Here is a 9,946-nt window from a genome sequence, read left to right as displayed (position 1 = left end):
AGCTGGAGCCTAGCGTTGATCCTGGCGCTTCTGCTGAGCCCTGACAGCCCCGAAGAAGCACTGATCCTGGCACTTCCGGTGAGCCCTCACAGTCCCGAAGAAGCACTGATCCTGGCACTTCCGGTGAGCCCCGACAGCCCTGCAGCTCCAGCCATCTCTCGCTCAGGCTTGTGTGGTGCTGCCACCGGTTCAGCTCATTCCCCTCCCCCGCTACCACTTTTCTAGGATGGTCGCGTACCACCTGCCAGGTGCCAATGTACCACAGGTGGTACCCGTACCACTGGTTGAAAAGCCCTGATCTAGCCCAACCCCCTGCTCAAGCAGGAGACCTGCTTATACCGTTACGGCTAAAAAGGCTGTCCAGTCTCTCCTTGGAAGCCTCCAGGGATGAAGCACCCACAACTTCTGAAAGCAAGGCATTCCACCGGTTGAGTGTTCTCGCTGTTAGGAAGTTTCTCCTGAGTTGTAGGTTGTTTCTCTCCTTGATTATTTTCCACCCGTTGCTTCTTGTCTTGCCTTCAAGTGCTTTAGAAAATAGGTTGACCCCCCCCCCTTTGTTGTTAATTGCGAAGTCGTGTCCGACCCATTGCGACCCCATGGACAATGTTCCTCCAGGTCTTCCTGTCCTCTACCATCTTCTGGAGTCCATTTCAGCTCACGCCTACTGCTTCAGTGACTCCATCCAGCCACCTCATTCTCTGTCGTCCCATTCTTCTATTGCCCTCAACCTTTCCCAGCATTAGGCTCTTCTCCAGGGAGTCCTTCCTTCTCATTAGGTGGCCAAAGTATTTGAGTTTGAACTTCAGGATCTGGCCTTCTAAAGAGCAGTCGGGGTTGATCTCTTCTAGGACTGACTGGTTTGAACGCCTTGCCCCTCTTTGTAGGAACCCCTTAAATATTGGAACATTAGTACCATATTGCTTATACTCTTCTTTTCATTAAGGTAGATATACCCAATTCCTGCAAATGTTCTTCATATGTTTTAGCCTCCAGTACCCTAATCATCCTTGTCGCTCTGCATTCTTGTAAACATCTTTTTTATATTGTGGTGACCAGAACTGGATGTAGTATTCCAAGTGTGGTCTTGCAAAGGCTTTGTAAAGTGGTATTAGAACTTTGTAAAGTGGTACTAAACAAATGCTACACATATGCATTGTGATGTCTTATTCTCTCATTCTTGGGCGTAAATGGATACGCAGCTCAAAAGGATAGCTGCAAAAATTGACGTTCGTTTAATGAAAATACCCTACTCTGATACAAGAGATCCCTTCACACCTTTTAGAATTTGGCCTCCCTTTTACCTTTTCCCACAGGACATGGATAGATTTGCTAGGAGTTGCTTCCATAGACTGGATTTCCCCAAATGTACCGCTCAGGGAATTGGAAATGTTGTCATGTAAGTCTCCTGGAAGGCACCAAGTTAGAGAAGGCTGATTTGTAGGATTGAAAAGATCTTAAATTCACAAAATGGAAGGATTGCAAAGGAACCTAGAGATCATCTAGTCCAACCCTCTGGTGACCTTGCTTTATTTAGTTTAGTTTAGTTTAGTTTTATTAAATTTATACCCCGCCCTTCTCCCGGAGGACTCAGGGCGGCTTACAGCCAGTTTAAAAACAATAATACAATACAATACAAAATTTAAAAGTGATTAAAAATAAATATTTAAATAGGCCGCTTCTACTAAAANTTTTGTTAAAACCAATTTAAAATACCCCTAGGCCAGTCCTGCCCGCTGAAATAACCAAGTCTTGAGGGCGCGGCGGAAGGAGGGGAGATCCGGAATCACCCGGATCTCTGGGGGCAGCTCGTTCCAGAGGGTGGGCGCTCCGACAGAGAAGGCTCTCCCCCTGGGGGTCGCCAGCCGACACTGCCTGGTTGACGGCACCCTGAGGAGGCCCTCTCTGTGGGAGCGTATCGGCCGGTGGGAGGTAATCTGTGGCAGAAGATTTAGTTTTATCGGAGGTAATCTGTGGCAGAAGATTTAGTTTTATCGGTGTTATTTAATTAATTTTATTAAATATTTTAATGTCCAACCACAGCTCTCTTTTTTTCCAGACTAAACATCAACATTTCCAATAGTTCCTGATAGATTTATTTACTGTAATGTAAGGCGTTGCTGAAGTCTGGACACGCTCTAGTCTAGTCCGTGTTTCTCAACCTTAGCGACTTTAAGATGAGTAGGCTTCAACTCCCAAAATACCCCAGCCAGAGAAACACAGCACTACTAGGTGGTCATTCATAGCATGCCTTTCCCACAAACAGGACACAATAATCTACGTACAGCCCAACTAATGCAGGACAGGGAAAAAAATGACTTCTCTCGAACTTAATGTTATAACCCTTTTTGCATATCAGGATTGCAGCTGCATGGAGAAAACGACAGTACATTCTTCTCTAAATGCTCAATTTTTAATAATCCTTTCCAGAGGTTTGCCTGATATTGACGTCAAAGTCACCATTCTGTGGCTATCCTGATCGTCTAGTTTTCTCTTTTTTTGGAAAATAGAAAAAAAAATAAGATGGCAATGTTCCTAAGTTAAAATCATTTTATGACTGTTTTCATTCATCCTTGGCACTTGCCTTTTGCAATGAAACTGCATCAGTCAATAAAAATGATATTATAACGGATATGATACATATTAGATATGATAGATGTGCTAGAAATGATAGACAGACAGACAGAAAGACATGCATGAATGCAATTGGATTCAGGGCTGGATTCTGGTTGGGCCCTTCCAAAACTTTGATTTTCTTCTGGTGATTTTTTTGTTGTTGATTTGGAGGTATGATTTGGGTCATTGTCATGTTGAAAGGTGAAATTTCTCTTCATTTTTAGCAGATGTCTGAAGATTTTGTGCCCAAATTGACTGATATTTGGAACTGTTCATAATTCCATGCTGACTAACACCCCAGTTTCAACTGAGGAAATGTAGCCTCAAAGCAGAATGTACCACACCATATTTCACTCCGAGTATGGTGTAGTTTTGGTGATGCGCAGTGTTTTTGTGCCAAACATACTTTTTGGAATTACGGAATTGAAGTCCAACCTTGTTTTTTCATCAATTATGGAGGGACATCTAGTTCTTGGTAATGTCATTGTTGTGTCATATCTTCTCCACTCATGGATGACTGTCTTCACTGTGTTCCATGGTAAATCCAATGCTTTGGAAATTGTTTTTTGTATCCTTCGTCTGACTGATGCCTTCCAACAATGAGATCCCTTTGATGTTTTAAGCCAGGGGTCTTCAAACTTGGCCCTTTTATGACTTGTGGACTTCAACTCCCAGAATTCCTTGTGCCTGGCTGAGGAATTCTGGGAGTTGAAGTCCACAAGTATTAAAAGGGCCAAGTTTGAAGACCACTGTTTTAAGCTCTTTGCAGACCATGGCTTTTGCTGTAAGAGGCAGCTGAGTAAATGTCAGAAAAATTCTTCTAGAACAGCTAATTTTTTATTCCCCCCCCCCCTAAAATATTTCAGGTTTCTTTTTCAATTGAATTGTAGGCCTTATATGTTATATTAAAGGTGGAAAAAATTCTGAAGTGATTTATCTTGGTTTGATTTTTCTACATCTCAAAAATGTTTCATTTTAACGGGTATGTAGACTTTATATCATAGATAGATAGATAGATAGATAGATAGATTAGATAGATAGATAGATAGATAGATAGATAGATAGATAGATAGATAGATGATAGATAGATAGATAGATAGATAGATAGATAGATAGATAGATAGATAGATAGATAGATAGATAGATAGATAGATAGATAGTGAAGATTTGTTCTCCAAGCTTGTGGGTTGGTTTCCGAACGTTTCGTTACCAGGCTAGGTAACATCTTCAGTGGAGTTTAGGGGATGTCATTGTCAGTGTTCTGTTTATAAGTGCTGCAGGTGTGGATGTGAAGCCCTTATAAACAGAACAGTGACACTGACATCCCCTAAACTCCGCAGAAGATGTTACCTAGCCTGGTAATGAAATGTTCAGAGAACTAACTTTCACCCTCATTCTACACCCAAGCTACAGATATTTGCCACTATTGCAGATAGATAGATAGATAGATAGATAGATATAGATAGATAGATAGATAGATAGATAGATAGATAGATAGATAGATAGATAGATAGATATAAATAATAGATGGTAGATGGATAGGTAGATAGATATAGAAGGATAGATAGATAGATAGATAGATAGATAGATAGATAGATAGATAGATAGATAGATAGATAGAAATAATAGATGACAGTAGATGGATAGATAGATATAGAAGAGATAGATATATAGATAGATAGATAGATAGATAGAAATAATAGATGACAGTAGATGGATAGATAGATATAGAAGAGATAGATATATAGATAGAAATAGACAGAAATAATAGATGGCAGTAGATAGATGGATATAGAAGAGATAGATATATTGATAGAAATAATAGATGGCAGTAGATAGATGGATAGATACTATAGATATAGATAGATAGATAGATAGATAGATAGATAGATAGATAGATAGATAGATAGATAGATAGATAGATAGATGTAGATAGAACTAATAGATGGTAGTAGATAGATGGTTATAGATACTGTAGATAGATAGATAGAAATATAATAGATGGTAGTAGATAGATGGATAGATAGAAATAGATATAATAGATGGCAGTAGATGGATACTGTAGATAGATATAGATAGATAGATAGAAATAGATATAACTAATAGATGATAGTAGATAGATGGTGATAGACAGATAGATAGATAGATAGATAGATAGATAGATAGATAGATAGATAGATAGATAGATAGATAGATAGATAGATGTAGGAGAATAATCTGAACAAGAAGCGGCTTCATTTTCCACTTCCCTGTAATGTTAAGATTTTTATCTTGCGATCTGAAAATTAATGCATCATTTTGAAAAAAGGCGCCCGAACTCTTGAGTCATTAGAATGAGGCTAGAGGAGGGTCGCCTACGCGCGTCCGCATCCTTCGCGGGCGGGTAGCGGTCGCGGGAAGCCTCTTCGGAACGCGGGGAGCGCCTCGCTCTCTCTCTTTCCAGCCGCGAGAGACCCGAGGGCGAGCGGCCTGCCCGAAGCGCGGCCTTCGCGACATTTTGCCCATTCGCCTGAACCCTCTAACAATGGGGATCCCTTCTCTTCTCCCGCCTCATAATCCTTCGGGGCGCTTCCCAGGCTCCCCCCTTGGAGAGCTCTCCACCGGTCGGTCGGCAGGGGTGGAAGGTGGCAGCGAAGGGAAAGATCCCGTGGGGGGGGGGAGGGGAAGGGGAAGGGATCGAGTGGTTCGGAAAGCCGCCTTCCAACACGTTTCCTTTCCAAGCGACCTCCAAGCTCCCTTTCTCCTGGAAGCCGCTTCTCCCCGCCACCCTGAGGCCGGAGAAAAAGGAGCGGCCGTTGCTACAACCAAAGCCGCGGGCTCTTTCCGCGCAGCCGTGGCGTCCCTGACAGCCGAGCAAAAGCAAACGTCAGTTTGTTTAACAATCACCGAGTATAAAACGCTCCAATCATAAGGGGAGGCTCGCCAGGACAGAGCCCGGGCTGAGCCTCTTTGGAGGCCACCCACCCTCAAGTGGAAAGGCCGAGGTCTCCTTCGCCGGGACCTCCGGGCTGGCGTGAAGCGAAAGCCCCGGGAGAAAGAAAGAAAAAAAAATAAAAAATAACCGGCGCCCGTTGCTTAGGTTGGGAAAGAAGCCCTTCTCTTCAGCCCCACGAGCCTAGACTCTCTCTTCGCCCTTTCTGTCGCCATCTCCGGGAGGCATGGCTGACACCTTGAGGAGGTTGATCAACAACGAGACCTGCAGGGTTTTGCAGGAGAAGCTGGAAAGTTGGTATAAAGACTATTATGTGAGTGTGTAACAACGCCGCATTGATACAAGCAGTGTTTTGTCTTTCGAGAAGGCATCTGGGGACGAGGAGGTGGCTGGTGTGTGCGTGTGTGTGTGTGTGTGTTGAGTGTCTAGACTAGAGCATCCTCTATTTTTTTTTTAACACGATGCACTTTATCACTGGACAAGTCACTTGTCTGAAATGGTGTATAGGGTCTCCTGCTCGAGCAGGAGCGGGTTGGACTAGAAGACCTCCAAGGGTCCCTTCCAGCTCTATTCTGATTGAATATTATTTTCCCTTCCGGCGAAGGGAGAGGGGCAAAATATGTTCCTGGGGGATAATGATAAGCTTCCAAGGCGGCTATTCAAGAAGATCTTTTCGGAGGACTTTTCTACTCAAATCCTCTTAAGAGAAAGAAAAAACCCGCCACAATCCGATTCGCGAAGGGCGCTGAGAACCAAGTTTCTGGCGGGAGGTGGATCCGGGCTTCAATGGATCTTGGAGACCTCTAGCGATTTCCCGGGAAAACAGTAACCAAGGACGCTGGATTTCGGCGCCAAGAAGGGAGGGAATGTTGTGGTTGCCACCGTTACAGAATGTAATGGTACACTGCACCGACAACATCTTAGACCGGCGATTATTTGTAACTATTGATTACTCAAGTTTCTTTTCTTCCTCCCACACCCCAGTTTGGCACGGATCGCCCTTGGTCGACCTTGGCTGACCTAAAAAACGCGACCTGGGTGGGGAAAACATCGGATGAAATTCCAGGGCTATAAGCTAGACTAGAAAATTGAAAAAAAAAATCTCCCAGTGATACCAGTGGAAAAATCACTTTGCTACCCTTAGCAACTAGTCCACATGGAGTTGCCCCTCCAGTCACCAGATGGCAGATCCTGAGTTCAGTTTGGACCAGATTTTACATCCTTGGTTTATAGTTCCACAGGCATGCCGTTCCCCTCTTAGGGTCTGCATTTCACCTGGTTGGAACGATATCCTGCAAAATCTTTTTTTTAAGTGTTCGGTTTTTATTCGGCTGATCTTCCGAGCTGCTCAGACCAAATGACTTGGAAACCAGCTCTTTGTTTCAGCCAGCTCTCCTTTTGTTCCTGCAATAGTCTTCTGAGGCAGACTGAAGGTTGAGAATGGAATCTGTCATGTTTTTAAATTTTATTTATATCCCATCTTTATTATTTATTTTATGCCTGAGGGGACTAGAACTCAGAGTCTCCTGGTTTTTAGCCTGGCACCTTAACCACAAGTCCAAACTAGCTCTACCCCTGGAAGTAAATAGTAAATGGCTTAGCAAGATCTGCAATTTCTATTACAATTAACTGTAATCCGTCTTCAGGTCAACCTCAGAGAATGACTGCAAGAACTTACGACAATCTGTGTTGCTCTACCAGGACCTAATCATTCTTTCCTCTTAGTAGCATTTTAATATTTTATTGATGAATATCAGTACCATTTCGGGCTTCTGGATTTATAGTTTTGGGGTGCGTTTGTTATTTTTTGAAATGAGTTCTCCATACACTTTCTTTAAATGCACTAAGATGAGCTGGAGGTAATTGGAAATTAAGGATATGTTTACCCCTACCCCATTGCATCTGCAGTCGCTCAGAGTTTGGCCTGTTGAAATGATAACCATTACACTGTGAAGAGTTCAGAGTTTGTGAAGCTTTATCTACTAGGGCTCATTCACACATGCCAGTCATTATTTGATGCTGCAGTCGGGTCTGAATGAAGTCTAACATTCCACCTCATGAAACCATGTTCCAATAGACTGTATAGATCATAAATCTTTTCCCAGTTTCTGTGGGTGCAAAACATTATTTCTGATTTAATGTTTTATCTAAGAATCTACATATGTCCCACTTCACTTGATTCTCACCAGCTTTCCTGTCCCATTTGATTGTTTAAAAATCATAGGTCAATGGGAAGAAAAGCACAAACTTTACATCGGTAAAGCCTTTGAAATAAAGCCTTTGAAATCCACAAAGTTAGTCATTTTATGAATGAGGGAGTCTCATAAAGCACCCGTTTTTGAGTATGTCTAACCCAGTTCCAAATATGCTGGGAGCAAAAAAATTATTCTCCCTTTTTATGTATTATATAGAACCATGTGGAGTAACTGAAAAATAACATATCGTATTTGGAAAATAGTTTTATTTGCTAATGAAATTAATTAGTGTGAATGTAGACTGATTTTTTCTCTCTCTGCTATACTCTGCTACGACAGGGTGGTTCACATCTTAATCCTTGATTTATTATGATAAACAGTGCATACAGTTCCATGTGCCAGGTAGTCTTTGAGTAACCAAGGAAACTTCCTTACGATCAGTAAGGCCAAAAGTAAGGAAAAAAAAACTTTCTCCACATTTATTATAATTATACCCCTTGTCATTCCTACTCATCGGGAGTGACGTATGATGTAAAATTGTACTTCTGACTCAGATTTGTTCTATTTGCTAAGAATGACTGGTGAAGGAATAATATGGATAAAACTGGATTAATCAAGAACATTTACCTGATTTTCAGATTAACTCATGTAATAAAAATTTGACACTGTGCTGTGAAATCATGGAACTGAACGCCATGATTCAGGGACAGCTGTTTTCGATTCTCAATCAAGCTTGTCAAGAAGGTGAGATTACTTAAAGGACTCCCTGAATATCTGGAAATGTTGAATTTGTCAGACCTGAACACCCTGCTTTTACAAACAAACAAACAAACAAAAAATCCCATCCTGGTTGGAACTGCCTATTTCCTTAGGCACTACCTTAATCATTCCTAGGTCCTTGATTAGGACTTGAATTTTCCACCAGTCTTAGACTATGAATCTTATTGTAGATCGCCCACGCATAATAATGATGACTTTATAAAAGTAAGTAATATTTAAAATATGAAAAATATAAGATCTGACATAATCTTTTTTTACTGAAATTGTTGATGTCTTTAATGGGAAGAATGCATCTGATGCGTTTCGTCAAAGACGCTGATATTATTTAGTAGTAAGTCACCATGCTCTTCCAGATTCAATCTCTTCCTATTGGCCCTCCCAGTCATTTACTGCCCCCCCCTTGACTCTTAGCACTATTAACTCTTTGGATAACCCCATCAACTCTTGGGGGTCTCTATTAATCACTTGGGGTAACCCTATGTATCGTACATGTATGGCACGTGTTTCCGAAATGGGTTCATACCCAATCGTTTAAAGCATTTTGTCATGTGTATTTTTAATTTATCAACTCAGGTGGCCATTATGAAGGTATGGAAATAATAAAATCTCGTCTCCTCCCATGGTTGGGTACTTGCTTTTCTAGCCCTTCTTCTGGAACCACCCTGGACACATGTTCTTCTGTATTACAGGTAATGCTTATTTTTTTTAAAAAAAAATATTTCCCAATATAAAAATTAAGCCAAAAGTTTGCATGGATTTGATTCAGAAATTGTATCTTTTATCATCAAGTCTTTAAAAATGTGCTTGGGTGTTCAGACTTCAAATGTGGAATTTGAAGTTGATTGCAAAAAACACACACACATTTATCTCCGGAGAAATCCTTGTTGAAAACACAATTTTATAACGGATCTTCCTTCTATCAAAGATTCTGCACTGCAAAGGTCACTTTTTAAATCATTTTGTTTGGTCAGTGAACACTTTACACAAAGTGCTAGAAGTTCATCTAATCTATACACGGCTATTTTGTGGAAGAGTTCCCCAGGTTTGTATTTGTGGTTTCACATTTATATATTTATGTTTGAATATCTTAATGGGAAAAGCAATACTATAGTTGAGAAAATGGATTTGACAAGGCTAGGTAAAATGCGCGAAGCAGGAGAAGAATTTCAAATGACGGAGGATTTTACTTAGATCAGGAATGGGGAATCATGGCCCTTTTATGACTCATGGACTTCAACTCCCAGAATTCCTGAGCCAGCCAATTGTAGGAGTTGAAGTCCACAAGTCATAAAAGAGCCATGGTTCCCCACACCGACTTAAACAAATATGGCATGGCTGAGTAACTAAAAAGGTTAAATTATGGCAACTGGTGCAAAGTTTATTCAAACTGAGATGTTATGTTACTCAGCCATATAAATCTACTTGA

At 41.3% G+C, this 9,946-nt stretch overlaps 2 protein-coding genes across 2 annotated transcripts in view; one reads left to right on the top strand and one right to left on the bottom strand.

Annotated features, from left to right (window-relative positions):
- Positions 1-1,005, bottom strand: part of SGCB (sarcoglycan beta) — a 15,997-nt gene extending 14,992 nt beyond the window's left edge. Inside the window, exon 1 of the mRNA XM_015825627.2 lies at positions 997-1,005. Within this exon, the coding sequence (XP_015681113.2) occupies positions 997-1,005 (9 nt within the window). The remainder of the gene's footprint in view (positions 1-996) is intronic.
- A 4,657-nt stretch (positions 1,006-5,662) lies between these two features.
- SPATA18 (spermatogenesis associated 18) overlaps positions 5,663-9,946 on the top strand; it is a 33,024-nt gene continuing 28,740 nt past the window's right edge. The window contains exons 1-3 of the mRNA XM_015825626.1: positions 5,663-5,858; positions 8,379-8,484; positions 9,094-9,209. Coding sequence (XP_015681112.1) covers positions 5,772-5,858; positions 8,379-8,484; positions 9,094-9,209 — 309 coding nt within the window. The 5' untranslated portion in view covers positions 5,663-5,771. The remainder of the gene's footprint in view (positions 5,859-8,378; positions 8,485-9,093; positions 9,210-9,946) is intronic.

Source organism: Protobothrops mucrosquamatus, unplaced genomic scaffold (assembly GCF_001527695.2).
Source record: "Protobothrops mucrosquamatus isolate PMUCROS unplaced genomic scaffold, P.Mucros_1.0 scaffold2731, whole genome shotgun sequence".
In the NCBI taxonomy this organism is placed as follows: domain Eukaryota; kingdom Metazoa; phylum Chordata; class Lepidosauria; order Squamata; family Viperidae; genus Protobothrops; species Protobothrops mucrosquamatus.
The sequence above is the reverse complement of the archived record's forward strand: the minus strand, read 5'-3'. Positions and strand labels throughout refer to the sequence as shown.